At 39.2% G+C, this 25306-nt stretch overlaps 2 protein-coding genes across 2 annotated transcripts in view; both read right to left on the reverse strand.

The window, feature by feature from the left end:
* The window catches only part of VWA3A (von Willebrand factor A domain containing 3A), a 33985-nt gene extending 31875 nt beyond the window's left edge, over positions 1–2110 (reverse strand). Inside the window, exons 1-3 of the mRNA XM_075514663.1 lie at positions 1902–2110; positions 1146–1270; positions 993–1067 (exon numbers count right to left, since the gene is read on the reverse strand). Coding sequence (XP_075370778.1) covers positions 993–1067; positions 1146–1261 — 191 coding nt within the window. The 5' untranslated portion in view covers positions 1262–1270; positions 1902–2110. The remainder of the gene's footprint in view (positions 1–992; positions 1068–1145; positions 1271–1901) is intronic.
* Positions 2111–3399: 1289 nt separating this feature from the next.
* Positions 3400–25306, reverse strand: part of MOSMO (modulator of smoothened) — a 33281-nt gene continuing 11374 nt past the window's right edge. Inside the window, exons 2-3 of the mRNA XM_075514963.1 lie at positions 15388–15600; positions 3400–7355 (exon numbers count right to left, since the gene is read on the reverse strand). Coding sequence (XP_075371078.1) covers positions 7171–7355; positions 15388–15600 — 398 coding nt within the window. The 3' untranslated portion in view covers positions 3400–7170. The remainder of the gene's footprint in view (positions 7356–15387; positions 15601–25306) is intronic.

Below are 25306 nucleotides of genomic sequence, written 5' to 3' on the forward strand. Positions count from 1 at the left end.
CAGAAGTTCAGGCAAAACTGAGTTTAGTTCATCACACACAGGTTATTTTCAGGAGATGGATTTAATATAAACTACACTATTGCTTAAGACACTCATGAAATATAACCTTGTGATTGAAAGGCAGCACACTCACTGAAGTGCCAGACTAACTGCAGCACAGCTTTCAACAATTTCATTTCAAAATAGGTATAACCTGAGGTAAAACAAAGTGCTTGCTGTCCTCTAAAACTGTTTTACTTCAACCAACTTATTTTTAATACCATGTGCATAGTTTTTACAACTTGGTGAACAGAAAGTTTAAATCAACATTTCAAAAGGGGAAAACCTTTTTGCTTTTTCAAAACACAAAAGCTACTCCTTTTCTAAACCAGATTTGCAGACAGTTTGCTTAGATGGCGCAGGGACCACGTACTGAAGGTGGACCTTCTGAAGATTCTGAATCTTCATGACTGACACACTGAGGTATGCTGAAGTAGTGGCACTCCTAGGAACAGCCTAACAAGTATTGTGAGGACCAGCAAAAAAATTATGATTACTCTACAGCTTATTGAACCTATTCATTGAATGTTTTCCCCAATTTAAGTTTCCTTGATCTTATAAATTTAAAATTCACTTAGAAAACTTTTAACTTCCACATATCATGACTAGATCCATGACTTGAAACTAACCCAAGTTACAGTAAACATAACGTGCAAATATGCAGTATTACCTGTGAAAACTCAACTATTCACTAGCTGCCTTTCTAAAATTAACTAACTGCTTCAGTTCAAAACCTGGTTGGCAGGCATCTTCATTAAAAAAATAAAAAAACCTCAGCTGTAGTGACAAGTAATTATCACCTACCTTAAATCTCAGCAGAAAGGATTTAATACTGAGATACTCTGAAGTTCCGAGAGACAACAAATTAAGATTTAAGGCAGTACCTGTAATCATGGGGGATGGGGATACAGAATCAGTTACACATCAAAATCATAAACAAGATGGATACTTACTCAGAAAGTCTGGACTCAAAATCGGTAACAGTCTCTTCTGTAAACTCTATCTCTTCAACATCATTTCTTGAATTCCTGGAACACTATGCATAATTAGCATCAGAGATGCACACAAATTAGGACTGACTAAAGAAAGGGCAGTGTTGCACTTACAAAACAATATTGCCTTCATTTATCAGATGCTGTAATGTTAATTGCAAGGATTCTAAACTGTAGTTTCTTAGCCACTCTTCTGTGGTTTGCACCTTTTTAGACTGTATTTTCTTCATTTGTACTCTCTATAGATCAAATAAGAAAAAATTAAATGCAGTGTGAGAAATGAAATGTGCTGTTCAAATGTGACAAAAATACAAATCCTAAGGATGGCTGCTGGTAGGCAGTGCATATCCAAGAACAGCATAATTTTAGGTACTGGCATACTCTTTTGTGGGATGTGGGATGCAAAGGAAAAGGTTTCAGAATACCCTCAGATGGTGAGCTAAAGGAATGGGAAGGAGAGCTTAGTTTGGAGGAGATAAGAAGGAAGACAAGAAATAAGAGAGTTCAGTAAAAGAAATAAAAGAAATACCCCAGTGATTTACCAGAGGGAAAGAATTAAAAATTAAGCATCTCCAAAACCCGCTTCACAGAGTTCAAAGGGATATATGTCGTCTTCTGCTTTTCTAAAGAAAAAATGCAGTATCGACAGTTGATCTGCCTTTATTGTTTTGCCTGATTTGTTCACGGACAGATTCCTCTCTGCAGAGAAACTGTATGTAGTTTCATGACTTTAGTGATTATATCTATCAAATTGTCTGTGTGTATATGCAAATATATGTAAGGAAACATATCAATTGTCTATTCCCCACCCTGTATTTATAGTGGGTATGTGTTACTTTTCTAGATGCTCCATTTAGCAGGAAAACTCACCTACCAATAGATCTTGTGTCTTGTTGATATGCTTTACCAGCAATCCATTATCTGGTCCTAGATGAGACATAGTAAAATCTTGACGTGGTGGATGATGACACTGTAGACTGGATTTTGTGCTCACCCTACAAGACAATGAATTGTATGGAATGACTTCATTACCCATAATATTCCTGTGTTGTCATAAAGTCTTTACAAGTTGTTTCTGTAGGAACTGGTTTATATTTTGGCATTCGTTTACACATTCCATTTGATATATGATAAATCTTTTGAAGGGACATAGTACATAGTTTATACAAGCTACAGTTATTTACTCTATATCTACTTACGAAGTCCCAACAAGATTTTGTAACAGTATCCTTACCCAACTTTTTCCAAAAACTCATCGTTGTCCAACAACTGTGCCATTTTCCTGATATGTGTATCTGTTATATGATCAGATTTAGCCTTGTTAAAAAAAGCAAAAAGACACACTAGTAGAGTAAAAAGCTTAAATCCTCAGGAATATACACTATTAAAAATGCTATTAATATTGTCAGCAATTTATATTATAATTACATTGCATGTGGGACAACAGCAAATTAAAAAGACAGCTGCAAAGGGAAGTTACAGTTATCCATCTACAGAAAACACATTTAGGAACTATTCTGCAAGAGCTATTTGTTAAGGGATTTTATGCAGTTAATTATATGTATGTACAGCTGCTGGGAGACTAGCTACACAGCTCAACCAGAAAAAAAGATTAACCAAAGCAAAACCCAAAGCTCTCCGGGCGAGTGGGAGCCGCGGCGGGAGCAAGGGGGCAGGCAGCTGGAGACAACCGGGCTGTGAGACATGGGGATGGAGGCGTGTAGGTGAGCTGCCCCTCGGGTTTAGGCAATAAAACCAGAGCAAAAACGATCATAAAATCCTGCTTTTCACTTCGGCGGGCTCCGCCGCCTCACTCCGTTCCCAGCCCCCCGTGCCCTTCAGCTCACCAGCGGCTGTCAGAGCAGCCCTCTCCCCGCGCCGTCCCGTCCCCCGAGACTCTCCGCGCCTCACGGGGGAAACGCCCCTCAGCTCCCCCGACCTCGCCCCGCCCTGTCCCGTCCCCAGAGACTCACTTCACCGGGAGAAAGGCTACCCCGTTCCCCGTCCTCCCTCCCTCCCCCAGCCTGGGCACGTCCCGAAAGCTCGGGCTGCCACCGCGCCGGTGACAGGGTCCCCCAAGCCCCCTCAGCACCGTCAGGCCAAGGCACCTCCCGGCACTCACCCGACCCTTCCCCCGTGCGACCCGGGCGCAGCCCACCCCCACGCCGCGCTCGGCGCGGCGGCACCGCCGTGTTACGGCGTTGCCGGTGGAGACGGGCCGGCCCCAACGACCGGGCGCGGGCGGAGCCGGCGCGGCTTCCCGCCGCCTGAGGGCGGTGATGGGCGGGAGGTGCGCGAGGCGGGACCGGAGGGCGAGGGGAGCGGCCGGTTCCAGTCAGCGCAGCCGGGGCCAGTCGCTTTAGTAGACAATTTATTTTGATAAACTTGCTCAATAACAAAAATACAAGTGAAGAAAATTATGTTCATTTTATACAGTTTGTATTAACATTTGTTCGGAAATCATTAATCGAAAAATGTTCTAACCAATTAGAAAACAATCCTCAGTAAAGGCCGGGGCGGGGGGCACAGACGGTCAGGCCTTGAACGGGGAGCGACGCGACGCCCAGGCAGGACAACCCGCTTGCAGACACCATTTCCTTCATTATTTTCATCCTTCACAAAGGTTTTAAAGGACAGCTTTCATTTTTTTGTGTGTGTGTTGGGGCAAACAGTAATCTACAGTTGTGTTCTGAAGTGGTTAAACAACGGCTCTGAAACACAGGTATGACAGGAGGGCCCTAATCTGGTGGCTTTACTTCAGCCACAGGATGGGGCTCAGGTGGTGTTGCACACTACCAGCATCTTTGGAAAACTGGTATCACTCGCCAGTAAGAATAACAACGGAAAACGATGTTAAGTGGTTAGACTGGTGTGTTCAAAAGAAGCACATCCTCCCCAGGTCTGAGACAAACAGCTTCCAGGCGATTATTTCAGCTGAGCTCAACGATAAGATTTATACAGACAAATTAGCTAGTTTTCCTTCTGAAGGTATTTTAAGTTTCTGATCTTACATTTTGTTAGCCAAATAAACAACAAAGTGTGCACAAAGTACATTATGATGGGACATCAAACCTTTTGGGGAATTTTGAAGCAAAAGACTAAAGAAGAACCTCTAGTGACGCATGAAATGAGCTGTCCTTCAAAAAGTTAAAAATAATGGCTGGCAGAATCAGAAAGGTTTATGTAAACACTCAACACAAATGTGGGATTACCTTTGGAGAAGATTCATATGGAAACATTTGCTTTTCATGAACTGAAAAAGTCTACAGATGTTTAGGCATGTTCAATACGAACTTCCTGTAGTTTAAAACAAAACCTTGTGCAAATAAAACCTATAAATAGTCTTCAGCAGATTTTACAGTGATGCTCTTAGGTATGAAAAGAATGCACACAACTTTAAAACAAAAGTAACAGACGTAAGTTTGACAAATGATTGCACCATAAAACAGTGTTTTATATACAGTTTACAAGATATGATTTTCTGCTATAAATTAATACTGTACTATATAGTACTTAGTGACCTTATTAAAAGCAACTGTTGACAGCTGTCTCTTCAATTACTGGGTGGGTTTTTTTAAATGCAGATGGCTGCATCTATTTCTGGACTTAAAATGCTCAAATATTTAATCAAACAATCTGCCAGTTAAATCTCTGCTATCATTTAATAATTCATAGCAATAGCATTGGCAGATCAGAGAAATTTCCAGCCAGCCAGCCACAGTCTGGGTATGCTCCAAGATAAGTGTTTATATTTTTTTATTAAATGATGATCCAATTAATCTAAGCCTAAATCCACTGTATACATGATGTTACTATAACTGAAATAAGTTAGCTGGGGGAGAGAAATCTTAGCAGCTGAGACACCCCCCCCCCCCACCTGTGTTCCAGTTACAAAAATCTCCTAGAACTATTTACAAGAGTAACATTTCTGAAAAAAAGAAGAGCTTTTTTTTTTCAACATAATTTATGATCTAAGTTTTAGTGAGTACTTCAGCTTAGGATACAGCAGTGATAACACCAAAAATTTAGACACACATACAGCAGCTGAACCCTGCATTTTATCTCCACCAACATCACTGGGGACCTCAGACTACCCATGCAGATGAAGGCTTAAATTAGGAACCAAATCATATTTAAACCATTACTTCCAAGTAGGTGCCTGGCTCTATTTACAGATTAGTATACTTCAGAAAAATTTAGTGTTCTAGAAATACTCCCTTCTACCTGTGAGTGAACTGACTGGAAAAAAAATCACTTATAGAGCATTCCAGTGACAAGTTTGTTCAAAAATGTCAAAAGAAAAAATACTTAATACAGCAAATAACCTTTTCGTATTAAAATACCTTGGGAGGAGGAGAGGGAAGAGGTGGAGGAGGAGGAGGACAGGGACCCACTAGGGTCTAAATCGCACACAGTTCAAAAGAATTGTGCAAATTGTCTTATTTTCAAACACTTAAGCTTATCAGATAAGTGATTATTTTGGAAACTGCTGATTATATTTTAACAACAACCTCATTCTAAAATACACTTTCACTAACATTTTAGAAAAATGTCTATTTAGCAATGCAGTTCTTCTAATAAGCTCAGTGGAACAGCGCTTGAAACGTACAATTTTTTTGTTTTCATAATGAATCTCAGGTAAACCACGTATTAACTGCAAAATAAATACTGATAGTGCAGGCAGCTTTCCTGGGACATTAAATTGTACTTTCTGCAAGGTTAGATTAAGTAGTGAATTATGACATCTATGGATTCAAAGATTTATCCTTGTGTTGAAAAACAAAACTACCTTTAGTGAGGCATAGTTACTCCAAATATGGGTGGCCCTTAAATCCACATTTAAAATAACAACTTTAGTAAACAAGGCATATATTATTTAAACAATTATATTGCTCATTTTTTTTTAAAGAGGAATTAATACTCAAAATGAAAATAAGTTTATTAATCTTTGCAATGGAATAGTGTTTGCATTACTTTAAACACTGCATTTTACATGTGCTAGAGAAATACTTATTTATGGTAAAATGCTGTGCTTGAACATGTATGAATGGTAATGTAACAATGCAGTAGAAAAAGAGACTTTCTGTACAACAGTTGCTAATAATTTAAATAGTGTCAGTTTCCCAAAATTAGGATTTTAACTTTAAGGTATGACATGATCTCACCTTCAACCCTCATATACAAATAAATTACCATAAAAAGAATTTTAGCTTAACTTAAAATTGCACCTAGAAAGGCATGGGATTGTTTGTACCTATTACAAAAACTGTTAAAATCAAGGGCTGCTACAAAGAATGAGGTAAACTGAAGACTCTCAGCTATGTGGCCTTCAGAGAAATGGCTTTTTTCTATTGAGTTCTAGTTTTGCACACCACAGTGTTTTGCTAGCAAAGCGTTCTGAGTTCTTTTCCAGGAACCATTTGTGTGTATATACATATATATACATATATGTGTATATACACACACACACACACATACACACACACTGTATACTGCATCAGCAAAATATATATATATTTATATATATATTTATATAAATATAAGGAAGAAATCCCCCTCTAAAATGTTCCTCAGTGTTTTTCTAGAGCTTATGGGGGAGGAGGGGATGTATGTCGTCTTGCTGTTACATACATGTAGAGAACATGTTTTGATCTATTGGCTTCTTGGTGCAGTAATGCAAGATTGATCCACATTGGTGCCAAAGGCTTTGCTCATCAGAAGGAAGATGTAAAATACTAATCTCCTAAACAGCGAGGCCAGCCTCACTTGAATTCTTCTGCAACCCTCTGGTCTACCACAAAGTTCATAAATACTTTGACTTCCAAATCGTTAGACGTTAAAAACAGGAAGAGTACAGTAACATGGGGCATTATGCTTCTCAGTGTAAAGCATTCTTCACTAGTTCCTATCACAGTGCAGACCTGACTGCATTAAATATGCTCAGGAGATTAGTCAACGTTGTCTGTATTTGGTTATGGGAAAGGCTCTCCTTTTTTTCATCCAAAGTGCATAGTGAGAACAAGTCAAAGCATTCCTCTTTTCAGTAAGTGTTTGATAGTCTGATCTAGGCATCCTCCTGAGAATGCAATTCTGATGTCTTGCTCTTTTCCAAAATAAAGTCCTGCAGTTCAGACATTCATCAGCCAGGTAAACAAACTTTGCCAGCAAATAGAAGTCCCACTATTGTAAAGAAAATGGATAAGACAAACAGTACATACGAAGACCCAACCACTGTGTTATTGGGTAATTTATATGGTTGACCTCCAACTTCATTGATGTAAAATCCTACTGGAAATATTAGGGCTGCCATACAGAATAGAATCACTGCAAAGAAAAGAGAAAAGAAAAAAATGGTCACTGCTGTGTTAAAGTCAAAATATTTACCTGTTCATAGAGCAGTCCAGAAAAGCAAGCAAAGTATTCCAACCAAACTGAAGAGCTGAGATATTCCAGTACCTAACTTGCTTGAAATGACTAAGTAGGCTTTATCTTGCTTTTAAAACATCCCTCATCTACTCCCAAGAAAGACTAAAAGACCCCAATTTTGACTGTAATTTCAGTCCTGCTCACTAGATCATGAACTGTCTTTACAGTATAAAAATTGGGTGGATGTACTTCTACCACTGTCCACAAGTTTAGTTCATTACTTCTCCAGTTATTTTAGAGTAATTTTTCCCCAAAGTCAAGATAAACTAACATTCCACATTGAAGAAACCCCTATTATGAGAGTTGTCTTTTTCCAACTGTAATTGCCCTCTCCCATTCTTCCACACAAATTCCTTTTCTGTAAAAGTTTTGCTAAAAATAGAAAACACATAGATTGTCATTACAGTTTATTTTAGATTAAAAGATACCAGTTTCCTAAAGTTATATGAATGCTTCCTTAAGTAATGAAATATCCTTAAGATTTCCCATTGGAATACAAAGAAAGTTTTCTGATTCAGTTTAATCTAAGCTTCTTAGTGAAAAACTTCAAATTCAGACTCCATGAACAAAGAGAACCAAGCAATGAGGCTTTTTATTTCACCTGAACAGTTAGACTTATGTACATGGTTTGCGCTTACAACTGACTCCATGTAGATGTACAAAAAAGAAACTACAACTCATATGAAAGCCATTCATTAGAATTACATTATGGATTTCACAGGCCTTCGGGTCAATAGCGGCCAACATTCCTCACAGCACATGTCAGTACTCTGATCAAATCCAGGCGAGAACATCCAGTGTTGTAATCTTTCCCAGATGACAACTTCAGTGTTCCTGTAACATACCTTTGGATAAGTAACCCTGTTTAGTTTGAACGTAGCAATATGCAGGGCTCTACTGTCTCCACCAAGGGAATGGCTTCCAAATATGGCTCCTTTAAGAGGCAAGACATTCTTCACAATAAAAAGGATTAGCTTTTGAATTGGTTTGATTGCATATGCAAGAATATACAATTAGGTTTTTATCAGTATTAGAATAACACAGAATTCTATCTGATTCTACCAGTTCAGTCAACTATTAGTGCTTTACTCTTATTTCACTTCTGTGTATTTCAACTTTGTTTCAAACGTTATTTATTGTGAGTGGAACATGGCATCCCAATAGCCATTATTCAACCAAATCTAAATTATATCTGGGGGGAGAGAGGGGCTGAGCCTGCTCTGTTCTCCCACCAACCCTACAAATCTGCATACCCACACCTCCTAACATGATGGACAGCTAACACTGAAGCCCCTCCTAGTCTTCAAAGTCTACCTATAAACCTAGACACATTCAAGGTGTGTCTAGGTGTGTCAAGGTGTGTCTCACAAAATTCAAGCCAAGTTACAATGCTCCTGCCTGAATAAAGTGCATTACATGCTAATTTTTTCAGTCTTCTCTCAGTTAACAGAGACCGCTGCTTTTTGTTTGTTAGTAAAGGACAGAGGTGCTGTCCTAGTCTCCCCTTTCTCTTCTCCACCACTAAGAGACACAAGAAACTCTGGGGATGCTGTTCCCTATTCGAGCTTCCCCACAAGTCAAGCAACAGTAAAAACCACTGGCAACAGTAATAGCCATCACCTTAATCACTGGTTCCTGTGCCAGTCAGCAGTGCTGCAGCTGCTTTTGTTTCCAAAGGCACACAAAACAAATTCAGGAGCTCGCCTGTCCCCTTTGGCCTTATCAGGACAAAGTCTCTAGTCTTTCCAAATGAGGAAATGATGGGCTGGAGCAGCCTCAATATTTTTTAATGTAACTTCACTACTGCTCTTCCTGACTAAATACACATGCTCCAGTTTATCCAGCTACAGTGTTACATGCCCATACTAAACACTTTCTAAAAATGAACTCCGTATTTATCCCAGACAAATAGTTTATCACATATTTTATATCTTAATGCTCAAAGCTTATGATTTGCATAGCACAGGTCTCAGCTTTGAAGAGAAAAACACTCATGTTCTATAGAAGAGACTTGTTATGGGTGTGATGAATCTGAATTCAAAAACTGTCCAAGTAGGACTTGGCCATAAACAAAAAAGGACAGTTTGATAAACTATGATCCACATCAGAACATCAGCTGTTCCTTGCTGTCCAAAACACATGAAGCAGCTTTCACAGCACCTTGAGTCAAGAGAAGCTACCACCAGGATCAGCCTTTCTTTCAGCTGACGATATGAGCAGGAAAAGATCCTGTGTTCCACTAGAGGGAACTCGTCTCTCACTTTTAATGTAATGGCACGGGCAGATTGCTTTTTAAAGGGGAAGAAAAAGAACACAAACAAAAAACATCTGGCAACTGCATAGTTACTACATGCTTGCTCAGGGCTACCTCGTTAGGCCATCTATTAAAACAAAACCAAAGAACCAGCAACCAGACGTTAAACATTAAATAATCTGGAAGGTTTTAATCTACATGATTATTGGTCCATGTAATTCCACACTACACAGTCTAATCCTTAAGGAATGTTTCCCTTTTTTTAATTGTATCTTAACCAACAGCTGGTCCATCTGAGGAGAGAAAGCTTGAGTATGTGTTTCTTGAGCGATCTGTGTAAGCATAGAAGAGCTCTATACTTGAGCAGTCCAGAAAACAGTGGTTGATGTGTGATTAGTAACACAACATACAATTAGTAACAGTTTGAACAATATTCTGAGGATGAGTCACATTATCATAACTCAGCACGCTTCCTATTACATCCAGTTTGTCGCTGACAAGCATTCTAGTTATTTACAAAACTTCTGTTATATTTTAACAATAACACACTTATAGGAAATAGCTTTAGGATTCTGAAAACAACCTGCATTTTCAAGATTAAATCTCCTTTATTACATTCAAGAACTACACAGCTGGAAAAGTTCTCATGGCCTCATGGATATGGTTGAAGAATAGATCTTTATCTCTCTCTACTAAACCACTGTTCTTTGAGGTGTGTTGTACATACGGGCACCAGTGCTCCTAGGTCCGAGACGGGCCAGCGGCACTGTGGCATGTGTGCCCAGTGTCTCCTTGTGTTCCTGCCTGAGGACAGAAGGGTGCAGGTACCTTAACCCTCCTGCAGTTCACAGCAGGAGAAAAAATAAATTCTGCATGTGCAAGCAGTGTGCAAAACACTGACGTGCATACACATTTCAAACATTTACTACAGAAGGAACCAGCCATCTTTTCTCTTCCACTGTACATACATGTTCTGCTGTGAGGGTGTCTAAGCAATTTTCTTAGTGTGGTCTGAATTTTTAGTCTACTGAAATAGCAAATAAAAACAGATTCATCAAAGTCTCTGTCAGATTAGGAAGCCTGGCAAAGGAATTATGGCAAAGTTTTGAGAAGTCATTAAGAAAAGACTGCATGATAAATTTATTTAAAAAAAAAAAGAAACTAAGGAGAAAACCCAATATATTAAGTGCTCAGTTAACTTAGTGTGTATTCTTTTAGAAGGAGATTTGTAAGCTAGAGGATAGGAATTTCTTATACAAGCTGTAGCCCAAATGTAACTCTCCATATCTGGTAGTATTGACTCAGTGAATTTCCAGCAACATTTCCAGCAACCCATAAAGAACTTCTCCTTCAAAAGTACTTGCTTTTGATTCCAAATTCTTCCTTGGGTAGGAAAATTTTCAGAAAAGACACAATGACTACAATTTCTATTAACAAAAATATTTAGGTAACAAACCACAATCATTTCTACTCTGCTTCTGAATGGCAGCTGTCAAAAAAAGATCTAGTTCCTGTAATTCTTTAGCTTGAAATTGTTTTGAGCATCCAATGACAATTCCAAAAAAATCAGGATGCAGCATATTAAAAGAAGGAAAAAGCTATGGTCTAGTCTTTAAAGGGCTCATTGTAGTACCAGCTTGCCTCTTTAGAGATGCATAACATAGAAACCAGCACCTGGTACAAATCTTTAATAACTCAAGAAGCACTTCATTGACTGGGGAACACCAGGGACAGACGTTTGCAGGATAGCTACTGTTAGTTAAGAGTATGATTGTCCTGCCTCATTTTCACTTGCATTCCAAAAAGCAAGTCCATTATACTCATGAACATTTAAATCCTCAGGCCAAAAGAATAACAGACTCTCTGGTAACTGCTGGAAAAAAGGTAGAAATACGATGGTTTTTGTCCAGCATCTCCTCCCTTGATACATCTCAGAGAAGCACCCAATTCAGGGGTAGCAGACACAGAATTAATTCCCTTTCTAGTTGTAGCAGATGGTAAGATACCTGAATCTGTGTAAGATGTAAACAGGTCTTGTGGGAGCTCTGTGAATTCCTGCAATAGCCAGGATTGTTATAATATACATAAGACCACCTAGGTGGCCTCCGCAGAGAGGAAGCTCTGGACATTGTTTCTAATTATGGAACCTAAGAGTATCTGTCCCAAGCACCATGGAAATTACAACGTTTGAGATTTGCCATAGGTTCACCACATCCTGTCTTCTAAACCAGAAGATGGCATAACAAGCACCCTGAAAAGGCAAGGGGCTTACATAAATTTGAAGTAAGACTAGCAAAAAAGGAGCAGTTTCAGAGATACATGGAACAATACCAAAGCCAGGTTACTTTTTTGCTACCAACTTATGCCACTATGTCACAGGGCATAATTAGCGATGAAATGGTATAGAAGCTGGGACGGTAATAGGCAGTTAGCTCACACTTGAGCAACAAGTCAATAATACCATGCAAAGGAATAGCTGATCAGATCTTTGGCTGCTATCAACACACGAGGCACAGCTATGAGTTTGCAATACCTCGTTCATTGAAGAGGCACACAAAGATCTGGGCAGAGCACAAATGAACACCAAGAAGGAATCCACTCTCCATTACATTGTATGAATTTGGTAACAGGACTCAAACATCAGTGATAGGTTTGATAGTATCTATGCCCAAAGTGACAATACCTATCACATCAGTAGGAATACTGTGATTCTTGAAAGACTCTTCTTTGCAGAAAGCAAAGGAAAACTTTCACATTTGCCTTTAGAAGACTTTTGTCAGTCATGCAGTATGACCTGGAGGAGGGAAATATCTCTCCTCTCCACAAAGCTGTTTTGCAGAGAAGCCAGAAAAACAAGTTTCTGTGCAGTAAAACCACCAATGGCTGGGGAAGGATGCAAACGCTATGCTAGTAAATACTCTCTTGGGTGTATCCCTTTAGAAGTGTATACAGGAAAGCAAACTGACAGATCAAACTTTTGTCCTTTGTGTGTCCCTTAGCTAAACAAGATAGACAAGACCACTCTCAGCAATAATTCGTATTTATAGGTACACATATATTTATAGGTACACATATTGAAAAAATCTGGAGTCATCCAAGATGACAAGATTACAAGCAAAAATTCCATGAAAAATATAAGCTATATATTTACATATGAATTCCAGCATGAACTGGGCAAGAGTGACCTCTTACCAGGCTCTCCTTGCTGCTGTCAGAGTTGCAAGGAAAGGGCTGAGCAAGAGGACCCCTTTGCCCTTAGATGATCTACTCTAAACCCCCTTGCATTTGAAGAGAATGCAGCTGCCAGTCCCAGAGCTGCCCTTGGCAGTCCCAGCAGGCTTCCCTGACTGCCTAGGATAGCATGTCCTACGCTGTTTTCAGAAAGTTCTGTGAGAAGAATATCTGCTAGCAGCCTGTACTAGGCTGTTGAGTCTTGAAATTGCTTGCAGAAGAGATGTAATACAACTATGAAGTTTTCCCTACCCCGTTCTAATGAGTTACACATGTTTTCATCTTACAGCACTGGCACTTCACAGGAAGGACCTGTTCATTGTATTCCAAGTTGATTCCACATGACTACATGTTTCCTAATACTAATCTACAAATAGGTTACTAATTTGTGTTGCCATCCAGTGAACCACAGAAGTCACTCTCATGAACTTTTTGAAAAATACAGAACTCTTTCTCCCATTCACTTCTTTTTTTCAAAAGTGATTTTTCTTACAATTGAGTTAAGCAATAAAATTTCCCATCATTGTTAACAGGAATGCAAAGGTCACAGAGTCATATATATAGGAGAAGAATACCAAAGATGTTGAATTTTAGAATTTCGGCAACGCAGCGATCGTATCTTAATAGAATTATGAATAATTCTGACTTGCAAAAGAACAAATTGGTATGTTTCATTATTAAACATCTCATAACAAAAAGGCAAGTGCTGAAAGAAAAGAATGTCCTTCTATATTTAGACTTCTAATAATGGACCTGTTGCAAGTCTAAAGAAATCTACAGAAAAAAAATAGCTTTAGGGTATAAGATTTTTTGGCTGAACTAACCACCACAGTTGCAGAAAACTAAAGATGCAGGGATGTGATGATTTGAGATATTTTAAAAAAACATTAAAATATGTAAAGCCCAAAACACAAGCTCTGAATTAAGAAAAAAACCTCAGTAAATAAATTGTGGTATCACCTATTAATATATAGTGGTCCAAAAACCCTCTTTACCCTACCGCTTTGACTTCAGCTTACTGTAAGCATCTTAATTTTATATGGCATTTTGAATTTAAACCCTCCATGCATACATTACGTATACATGAAATATGTATAGATAAACAAGGGCACTGGAAACCAGTAATACTGATGTCTGCTATTTTAATAATTCACTGGAAAATAAATAGAAGTCAATCATAACTGATACAGCATTTCAATAACTCCATTGTCTGCAAAAGCTGCACTATTAATTTAATATGCTGTGTAGCAAAGTTGTCAGAAGGATGGCTTTGATTTTACAAGTGCCTCAGTGAAGTACCTTTGTTGAAGCTGAGCACTTTTTTATATTGTTCCCTTCCCCAAAACAAGGTTAAAACTCATTCATATTAGATATCATTAGATGTCACAGAGTTCCATTAAACCTTATTTATGCCTGTGTAAACCAAAACCTTGCATTTTCTAGTTAGCGTTCACACTACCTTTAGTGGTATGTCATAATTCAAGTCAATTTAAAAGCCCTCAGGTTTTGATTTTTTTCATGTTGTCATCCCCACCATTAAGGCACCATTTCATAGTTGGGCTAAGCCTGTAACACACACCAAGAAAAGGAAGTTTGAAAGTTATTCCCCTTACTTGTTATAACTGTTTTTCTTTTGCACCGAAGTAGCCATAGGATATGTTTCCCTGTGCAGAAACACAGGGCTGCTAGAGAAGGTTCAGCTGTGAGGAGTTATGCTGGTGCTCATACAGAGCAGAATCAAGGGAGGCAGAAAAGCACTGGTACTCCTCCCTCCAGCTAAAGCACTGCTGCGGGTCACTTATGGAAGCAAAAGTCTCAGTGCTGTGAAGCACAGCAGATGCTCTGCAGTGGGCAATCCTCCTGCATAGCCAATTAGGATGCAGATATTCTGAATAAAACACCCGCTGTGAGCATGAAGCAGGACTGAACCAGCATCAACCCTGAATGAGGTATTCATGAGATAGTTGAAGTAGGGATGGATTTCAGACTGTAGTAATTCTCAGATGTATCAACTGCATCCTCTTCCTCAGGGAGGGAATCTTCAGTCATTCCATTCTGCTAGAAGTAAGTCCTGGATATATGGGAGTGGGGAAGTACGAAAGACTATCAGACACATAGTTCAGGACTGGACTGACCTCTTCTATCCCTGCTCATTTTCTTAGGTCAATTAATGGCACTGCCCAAGGAAGGTAAAGGGGTCAGGCCTTCCTTTCTCTCACCTTGGGCCCACAGACTATTATTCCCTCTTAATTATAGTCACTTAAGATACCAACCCCTTGACTTCTGAAGAATTTTATTTTTCCCCTCAGACATGGCATTTAAAGAGAAAGAATGTTTTGCATAGTAAGAACCCTAAGCACTGCTCCTTGACAACACTATAGTGTTATTTTAGACTCCACCAGTTTATCCTGCATACAGGTCAACTGTGTATTTGAGGTCACTTACTTCCAGTGAAAGCTATCCAGCGGGCATATTTAGTAGCTTCTCTTCGCCAGTGGGAAGCCACCAGCAAACCACATGTGACAGTTAGTGAAATGATTCCCATAATGATGAAAAATAACGTAGTGACCCACTCAGGAGGCAGCCGTGGAGGAATACAGGTCCTGTCACGTCCATGGATGGTTTGACACTGTCGCACAAGGCCAACTGTGAGAGCACCTGAAAATACATAGCAGAGAGGCAAGTAAACTTTCAAAATCCTCTCTGAGGGGCGCTCAATTGCAAACCAAAGCTCATAATTGTCCAAAAATAAGGGATTCTTTCTTTGATGAACCTTAATAAGCCTTTCAAACACAGAGGATGGGGGGGCGTGCTTTAAGCATCTATCTTCATGTTCTTTCATCATATGCTTGCACAAGTTGAAGTGAGATGGCTGCAAGCTGTATCTGGTTCTTGAGTGGCAATCAAGGTCTAATCAGAGGGATAAAGCACTCCTATAAAGCCTGCCCATATCAGCTAAAGTGGTAGCTGAGTTGTATAGAGGATCACTCCCTCATCTGTGCAAGATGAAATACTTTTATAATCTAACAAAATGAGCTGCAGCCCCCTAAAATGCCTTTAATTATCTAACGCCTTTTTCCCTCATCTGTAAATACAGCTTTAATCCTCAAAGTCTTGCAGCAGAAACTGCATTTAATTCATACTGAGATTTTAAGAACATTTAAAAAAAACCACACTTCTTGACATTAATTCTTTAAGAGTCCCTCTATGCAAGACACTGGTCAATCCTTTTGACAGTTAACAAGAGTTAAAACACACACAAACTGGGATATCTACACAAAAGATCTATCAAAAAGATCCTAGAAAAAGGACAAGACTGGTACAGGAACCATAAAGTTTTACACAAAATGAGTTATTTTCTATTAAATAAAAAAAAATCTGATTTAAAATCCAATTCAGTGCTTTTGAGACTCATAAAGCAGCTCTTAGTAAGCTTTAATAGTGGAGTTCTCTTCATGTGGAAAATTTTAACCCAAAATTAACATGCAAGATTAAAATCCATTTCTTCCAGTGTCTCTTAAACACTGTCCTATATTTCTCAATTTTGTTCCTTCTGAACTGTTTTCCTAAATAATCACAATTGTCCTTTATCTAAATTAGGAGCAAAACCCAACAGTGGATAATATTAGAGTCAACATCTTCCTCCACAAATTATTGTAAGTAAATATTGTTATAGTTGACCTGTTTAAAATAAAAAGAGGGCAACTTAGAAACAGTTACAGAAAGATTTGGAAGTTTAGGTTTAGCATGTCTTTTGGAGGGAGAACAACTGTCATACTTTTAAGCTTCTTTGAGGGGGGGGAGGGTGGGAGGCATGAAACAAAGAAGTAAGCCAATAGTCAAAAGGGTAACCAGTCCTAGCATGCACCTCCTAGCACCCTGGAGCCAATTTCTACAAGCATTCAGATCCTGTCTGCTTATACCTCAGCAATGAGTACCAGCAGAATCAGCTTCTGAGCTTAGAATCATTGGGTTAGGAGGCAGAATATCATGTTTTATTAGATGTAGCGCTTCTGATACACTCCTAGAGGATGAGAAGAACCAAGAGCAAAAACATTACTGAATCAGTTCTGTTGAAGCATCCCTGTAACCTTTGTTTAGACTACAAATTTTTAGCCCTATTCAAATACATCCTTTTAATTATATATTCATCAACTGAAAGATTCAGAGATGAATCTTCAGCTAAATGTTGATGTAAAATCCTTTAATAAAGTGTGAGTTACGAAACCAACAAAATCGGCATTTTCTACTCCAGATATACAGCAATCACACCATTGCTGTGCACCAGGATTACACAAAACTGAGGCAGAATTACACAAGCAATCTTGCACAGCTCACGTACTTGTACAGTACACAGTTTTACATGAACTGCTTCTCAGTTGCTTTTTCATAGCCTGCAATGTTTTCATTTTACATCAGCTGCTGGGGCAGAGGGGAGATGTGCATGTGTCCTTAGAAGTCAAGCTCCCTGAAACACACACACATTGCAGAACCTCATACAAAACACTAAGTAGTTTCCTGTAGTTTGGGGATAAAGAGGCTATTCACTGCAGTATCATAGAACAGGAAATTAATCCCAATCCCTCTGCAAGACTAGGATTTAACAACAATTTTACTATAGTTACAGTAGAAGTCATTTTTTTCTGAACTGCAATTCTAATCTAAAGAATGGCTTCATAAAAATTACATCATGCACTCAATGATGTTTCTGAATTCAGAGACCTCTCCTGAATTCAGTGGCAATAATTTAGTGCATTTTTAACTTTGGCAAAAGCAACAGTGATTAAGAACCACTGTGCTGGACTCTGTTCCATTTTGTGTGTTAACTGAAACTGAAGAACAGTTGCTATAGATGAGCATGTATTAGAAAGAGACAACTAACTCATCTTTCAGATGCAATTTGCAGTTTATATTGAAGATATTTTTCAATTAACAAGAGCACATTTAACATGTCAGATTCAGAAAGGACCAAAGCTAAGCCCAGTAGTGCCACATCTAGAGGAAACAGCAGAGAACTCCATCTTGAACTACTATTTTTCAGTGCAATTTTTTTGCTGTCAATATCTACTTCTCCAAAGGCTGATTTTCACAAACAAACAAACAAACAAAACCCACAGCAAAACCCCACAACAAACCCACAACTGAAAATGAAAAAGAGAACAAAAATCTCTGAATTGCGACTACCAGGGTAGCATCCCTTTTGAAGACACAAGGATAGTTGTAAGAAACTACTCAGAGCAGGGTTTCCTAAACATCACTTCTGGTGCCCAAGTGTGTTGTTCCACTCTTCTTTTTTCTTTTTTTTTTTAATCGGTTTTAAAGCATCAGCAATTAAATTTCAGGATCTGCCATTTTGGAGGAAAAATACCAAAGTTTACTTTATGGTTAAGCTTTTGCTAGCACATACTTAGTATTTTCTCTTAACTCCACTTCATGGATTACAAATTTGAAGGAGATATACTCCATATTCAAGGTTTTGAACCTTGAGTCTGCAGACTCTATGGAGGCAAATGGAGGGCAAGAGAAGGCCTGTGAACTATTTCTAAAGATTTCACAAAGGTAACTGTGAGAAACAACCTCATTATGTGTTCATAAATTTAGTTAAAGTTTAAGTTCTCTATATAGGGATACCTCACTTGCGTACATAAACTGGGCAGAAGGAAATTAAACCTCATAGCTTGCTCCCATAGTGACAAATCTCCTGTTGAATGCAGACTTCAAAATAAGTCTCTGGTGTGGAAAAGTAGTATTTATTTGCCACAAAATTCAAAAGAAGAGTGGGTTTACATGGTATTTTATTGTCTTGGTCCCATTCTAAAGCAATCAAGCAAACAGTTGCCAGGCAGCTGCCAGCAAACTAACTTGTTACAGAAAATCTTGTTTAACCTTATCTAGTCTATCATTGAAAGGAGGGACAAAGATACTACATTGAACTGTCTCCTTCTGCCTGTAGTTAAGAGAATAGCCCAACAGTTCATCTCAAGCCAGTCACCAAGTTCCACTCTGATCCCTAGGTAAAAGAGGTTTTTAGTCGTTCCCTCAGAACAATTCCAGCAAAATTGCTGAAAATCTAAGCACTTAAGACAGGTATAAAACAAACAGCACAGCTAATGCTAGTAGATTAGGCAGCTTAAAGATGGATACAGCCCTAAAACATGTGCAGCAGAATAACCACGCCTGCCCATCCTCCACCTCCCAATGCCCGCACTGCACAACCAAATAATGACAACCTGGAGATGCAGGGGGCTGCTCCCTTTCTCTTCTATGCCTCTCCCTCTGTAGCTTTTGAGAATGGCATTACGCACGTCAGTACTGCTAGTGCAAGAGGTGATGAGGATATATATTCTCATTACTAAAAATGAGATTCAGCCTTCATCAAAACACAGACTGCTGCACTGAACAAATGTCAGTGAAGTGGTCTTTAGTCTTTTCCCATAAATCTATTCCCTAAAGTGCCAGTGCATTTCAAACACATTAAACAACTTCCCAGTAGTGACAGTCCGATTATAACCAGGACTCTACTTTATATCAGTGAAAGATTTTATGATCATATTCCTACACTACCTCACCCATGTCCTCCAGACCACAAGTAATGCTCATTTTCTGACACTGCATATTTTTACTAGAATCACTAATAAAAAGACTCATTAACAAATACACCGACATTTGGGAGCATCACCTGTTTAACAATTAAGTTTCACAAAACCATTGAGGGAAAGAGGGGAAAAGGCACCAAACCAAAGAAAGGCAAGACCTCGTTTCTCCCCTTTGTGCAGATGTGCAGCTGCCATGGAGCTGACCCACAAGTCCCACTCCAGCCCCATCGGTGCTGTGCCATCCCTCTCCCGTTTCCCTGGTAACTACAGAGCCACCAAGGAGGAATCGCACGCTACCGAGAGAAACAAAGATTGCTGCAGCCCTTTCACTCCCCCACCTCTCCATCACTTCTGAATTATTAAAAGTGGCACAGCAACACCACGGCTGGAAAGCAGTAGCATAATAACGGCTATTCAGATGTTCACTGTTCATCTATTATTTGATTGCCAGAACATGCAGGATCAAGTGTGCCAGATGGACACAGGAGAGGTGCCACTGCCGCCAAGAGCTTACCATAGCATAAGAAGCAATTAATGTGGTAAAAGCACAATGCAGTGAACAAGGTGGGGCTCAGACGTTAGAAGGTCAGAGAGCTCAGCAGCTATGCTGTCACATGAACATACAAAGCACAAATCTTCAGAACTGCTCTTGCTCATACAGCTTGGGGTACCTGCTCCTCCTCTGCCCTCCTCTAGTGTCCCCGCTTGAAAATGTCTTTAGTGTTTCCTCTCATTTTAGAGGAAATCCTATTCCTTTAATGCATCTGCAATTAAATGCATCTGCAACCCTTTATATTCCTTGACAACAGCTTCCTCACTTTTACCTTCCATATATCAACCGCATCCTTAGCAAAATGCTTATTACTAACATTAAATAAATATTACGGGCCAATATGCCTAGTGTGGACATTAAAACATCCAACCGTTCCCAGACAGCCCGCTGGCCCTCCCTCCCTCGCTGTCCTGATGAGTTGGCGTGGTTCTGCTAGAAACCCCAGTTGTGACTCCCAGACAATTTATGCTCAAACAAGATACTTTTCTTTAGTGTACTATGGACTTGTTAAACCATCTTTGCTAAGCGAAGAGCAGTTTACAGGGTTCCTAATGAGGTGTTGGTGACGTAAACCAATGTGGCAAGGACACTGATAAGTTTTATGTTTTAGTAATGAGCAGAGTACATGGAGCTATGTTATTTGGGCACACTAAAACATTCATTGCTGCTGGTTAGGTAACAGTCGCATGCCAGAGAACGACATATATAAAATAAAGGCATCTCAGTTAAGCCATTCCCTGTAACTCTTATTGGGCCACAGACAAGGACAGGAGGAAATGAAGTTTTTCTTGGAAAGTTTCTAAGTTCTATCCAAATTAATAAACTTGAATGGAAAAAGGTCTAGGTCCATCTAAGAGAAAGACCAGGCTGCAGCTCTCTAGTGCATAGCTGTAGCTTGCTACCCAATCCAAGTGGAAGCTTTAAAGGTCTAAAGAGAACGCAGTGATTTAGTCATGGCAGACTAATTCCCTGTACCAATGTTAAGGATAACCATCAAGTTGACTTTGGCCGCCTTGCCTTTAACATGTCTGCTGCTCCTTGCCTGCAACCAAGCCTCTCTGACAGAAGACCGCTTTCAAAGTGAGCGAAGCATAGCCGAGGAATTCCTGAGAGGAACAAACAACAGAGCATGGTAAGAATAGTTCCAATGCAACTGCCCGTAACAGCAAACAAGGAGGAGGTATTTCCAAGAAAAAAATTTTTTGAAGTCATCCAAGAAATCTGGCAGTTTAAGTGGGATGTTTCCCAGTCTTACATATGGAATTTATTTTCCTGCAATGGGCAGTTTAAGTGATGTTACCATACAGAGGGGGAAGACAGAATGACTTATTTAGGTTTATTTATATGTATTTTTTGGGGGGGGAAATTTCTATTAATTCTATATTCCAGGTATTAGTTCCTTGGAAACAGTACTCTCCCTTCTGCCTTTCCTGAAATCCAGGGAACTGACACTGCTGATCCTTCCCTACCATAGCCTGGAAGGTCACTCCAGGGCACATACAGTTAATTCTACTTATTCCAGTGTAAAACCTCATCAGAAATCAGGCCCTGTACCCTCTCATATGAGGAGATTAGTCATGCTTAGAGTGAGCAATGCAGAAGGTTAGGGAAAAAGCTATGCTTTTGCAGGATATGCACCACCTCTGGTGTGAAGAGGAAAAAGATATAGTACCCTGCTGGTTTGCAAAGCACTTCAAAACTGCGGAGGAAAAAAGGATTAACAATGCTGGGGAAGACCTCTTGATTCCAAAAGGCATGGTCCATGTAGTTATAGTTAACCAGAATTGCAGGGTCTCTGTACATAAGGTCCCACTGAATGAGGCCTACAGGTATAGCTCATAGAATATTTTTGTATCTACAACTGCTCAGAATTAAAGCATTGTAAAAGGAAACGTAGTTAGTCCTCATCTAAATTTTCAGCCATTGACCCATTAAAGCAATTTAAAAATGTTTACATCCTCAAATAACGTCATATCATTGTAAAATACCACATACACATAATTAACTGCACCTAAGTAACTATAAGCAAGTCAAACACCCTTTCCTCTACTTTTTTTTGCTTAAGTCGTTGTTGTAGAACAATACAATAACTGGATTATACCTAAATAACTATAAAGAGTATATAAAAAGATCAAAATATAAGATAGGACCAACTATCAGTTTCCAATCAAGTATGAGAATACCGTATGTGTTACTGTTCTTACATAAATAATTACTTCTTTTGTGAGGGATGGGGGGTAGTTTGAATAGATGCTCTTTAGCACTTATGCCACTAAAATAACATTGAGGTTACCATGCAAGTACAGTATTCAGGATGTGGCATGACAGATTGATTCTTTTACTGCAGATGTTCCAGTATGTTGTTCAGTTAGTAGATTAAGAGGCAACCAAGTTCAGACTTACTAAGATAAGATTTATGAATGTTAAAGGATGATCTAGAGAAAGGCTTAAAAGAATAACAAAGGATTAACTGCAAAGGCACAGAACAGAGAGCAGTCCAAAACAAAGGGATTATGAATTATGTTTCCTGTCCTTTATATGCCAGATCTCATGTTTTTGGTGTTCACTCTGATTTGTCTCCCAAATCATCTAATAGGTATTGTAACCCTGGAAGAAAAGCTTTGGAGTTTCTCACTTTGAAGCAGACCAGATGCAAGACCAATTCATATGCCCACTGGGTATTTATTGGTACGAAACAAACACCTAAAAACTATTTATACAATGTTAAAAGATCAGTTTTAATAAAGACCTAGATTTACTCGCAAAGTCTTGCTATATCTAGAGTGCATCTTTTAAGAGCAATTCAAATCAATATTGCAAGATACAGCATGTTATTATATAAGCTGCTATTTCTCTTCTACTCCATTTATCCCCTTCTCCAAAATCAGAATGTTCTCTCCCTGTCAAACCAACTTTGAAATGCACCATCCTTCTTGCTCTAGAGATGTAAAGGGTGTTTCCTTGTTTCAAGAACTAAGTGACTTTCTTAAAAATACTCATATTGGCAACAATAGGTGAGGTAATGACCCTAGCTACAAGGAACCTACCAACTGAATTCTATTTAACAATCTAATGTTCAGAGAATTTAATTTATTAGGTACCATTTTTGGCACTCTTTAGAACTCCAAAGCTTACTGGCTTTTAAACAGACGAATTCTCATTTTTAAAGTCTAAACTCAATGTTAAAAGAGTTGTGGTATATTAGCAGAAAAGCCTGCCTTGCTGCGGAAGACCATCTGGTGCCTGAGTTGTCTCAAAAGTTTTCAATTCAGTGTTTGTATCATGCCTAATTCAAACCAAATTCCCCTTCCACAAAAACCACAGTCTTCTCCCTCCCTCCTCCCACCCCCAAAGAGAAAAAAAAAAAATAATCAGAGGCCATCTATTGGGAAAGATCCTTATGACTTACACATATTAGAAAAGTTTATTACTACAGATGACAATCATTACTATATACAAGTTGTAAGTGATGTTTAAATTGCAGACATTTGGACCAATAAAAAGCAAGTTTATTTCTGAATTCCAACATACAAGTTTCAATGCCATGCTGCTTGTGTATTGGGGTGGGGGTTTTTTTAATGTCTGATTTAATGTGTGTGTCTGTCGTCGTCCCCCCCCCCCCTTTTTTTTTTTTTAGAAGAGATGGACTACCACACACTGAAAGAGCTATCCTCAGGCAATGATGCAGGAACAACTCTCCTGAGGACATAACAAAGGCTCTGTGTGTTCTTGCATATCAGAGCCAAGAAGTCTGCCCACACGGAAGGTATTCTTTCCTACTTCAGAAGACAGCATTAATTAAATGTTGGTAAACAGGATCTCTAATAAGTTGCATCCTTCTGGTTGTTTATCTTCTGACACTATAAGCATTTTCACAATAGGATAGGGTTGTCAGTGACTAGAATCTTTACAATTTCTGAAATGGCAAGGGCCTGGAAAAAATGAGAGAACTTTTTTTTTAAAAAAAAAAACTTAATGTTTTATTTAGCCTAAAAAACAAACAAAAAATCCATAGTTATTTCCATTTTCCCCCAACCAAAATAGAGCTACTCAAAGTTGATAAAATCCACTGCCTAAAAAAAGAAAGATCAAAGGCAGTGTCAATATTTAAAAGTGATTTTTCTCATCAGCTACACCAGTTTTATGCCATATGTTCAGTTGAAAGCCAGAAGCTATGACACCTGCAGCTGTTCTGCCATTTAACATCTGATGAGCTTGCGTTCTTTTTAAGAGTTATATTTGGCTTCAGACAGAGCTGTAAAATGATACCTCTCCATCTAATACACCACACAACCCTATCCCAACCTTCTCAGAAATGGTCTGCTAATCACTTCACAATCGTATGGTTGATATGCAGGCTCTTCAAGGCTGGCCATTGTCTACAGCAGCCAGTGACGTGAGGTGGCCAGGCTGGATCAGTAACAGCAGCACCAGAGTTTGCTATGTGGTACAGACACAACACAACCAGCAAGAACACAGAAATTCTGGATCTTCACAGTTTAGTGGATCACCTTCCACATAGGTGTCTTATAAGGTGGTCTGTCCACAGCCTGGCAACATCTGGGCTTCAGAGCTCTCCATTTTTAACGTGTGCATATCTAAAAGCACCATTTCACCAAGTCAGTTGAGTTTCAAACTTAATAGATGTCCAAGCAGATCAGGACAGATATACCAAAACCCCCAAATCACACCAAGTAAAGTAGCCTATTGTTCTCTCTCTCTTTATTCATAAAGACGAAACATCTGTCAACCTTCCCGTTTACAATCTAAAGCAATTTCTCTGGCCTGGTGACAAGGGCATTCAACGGTAGGAATAAAATTCAGGTTCTGGCCCTGCCCTTAAGATTGCTTGTGCATTCTATCAAATTAAATTCAGGAGGAATAAGGATCATCTTCGTCTTTCAGCCGTAACTGTTGTGCTTCACGCTGATCTCAGCTTGCGTCAGACATGCTCCAAGGATGCCCACCGATCTGGCTCTTCGACGGCCTTACAAATCAGCCAGTGGTATAAGGTGAAAAGAGAAGCGTTGAAATGCCTTTTGGCATTTATATGGTTAGAAACATATTTGCAAATTTTAGGTGTCTGCTCTGCAAACACTCACCCTAAATACACCTTACGTGCTTGCATGGTTTCTTAAAGCTGAGCCTAACTTTCTCCTGCTCCACTACTGGGAGCAAATTTTAGGCCCAGGTCACCAGAAAGTACAACAGACCT

This window comes from Mycteria americana, chromosome 12 (genome assembly GCF_035582795.1).
Source record: "Mycteria americana isolate JAX WOST 10 ecotype Jacksonville Zoo and Gardens chromosome 12, USCA_MyAme_1.0, whole genome shotgun sequence".
NCBI classification, from domain to species: domain Eukaryota; kingdom Metazoa; phylum Chordata; class Aves; order Ciconiiformes; family Ciconiidae; genus Mycteria; species Mycteria americana.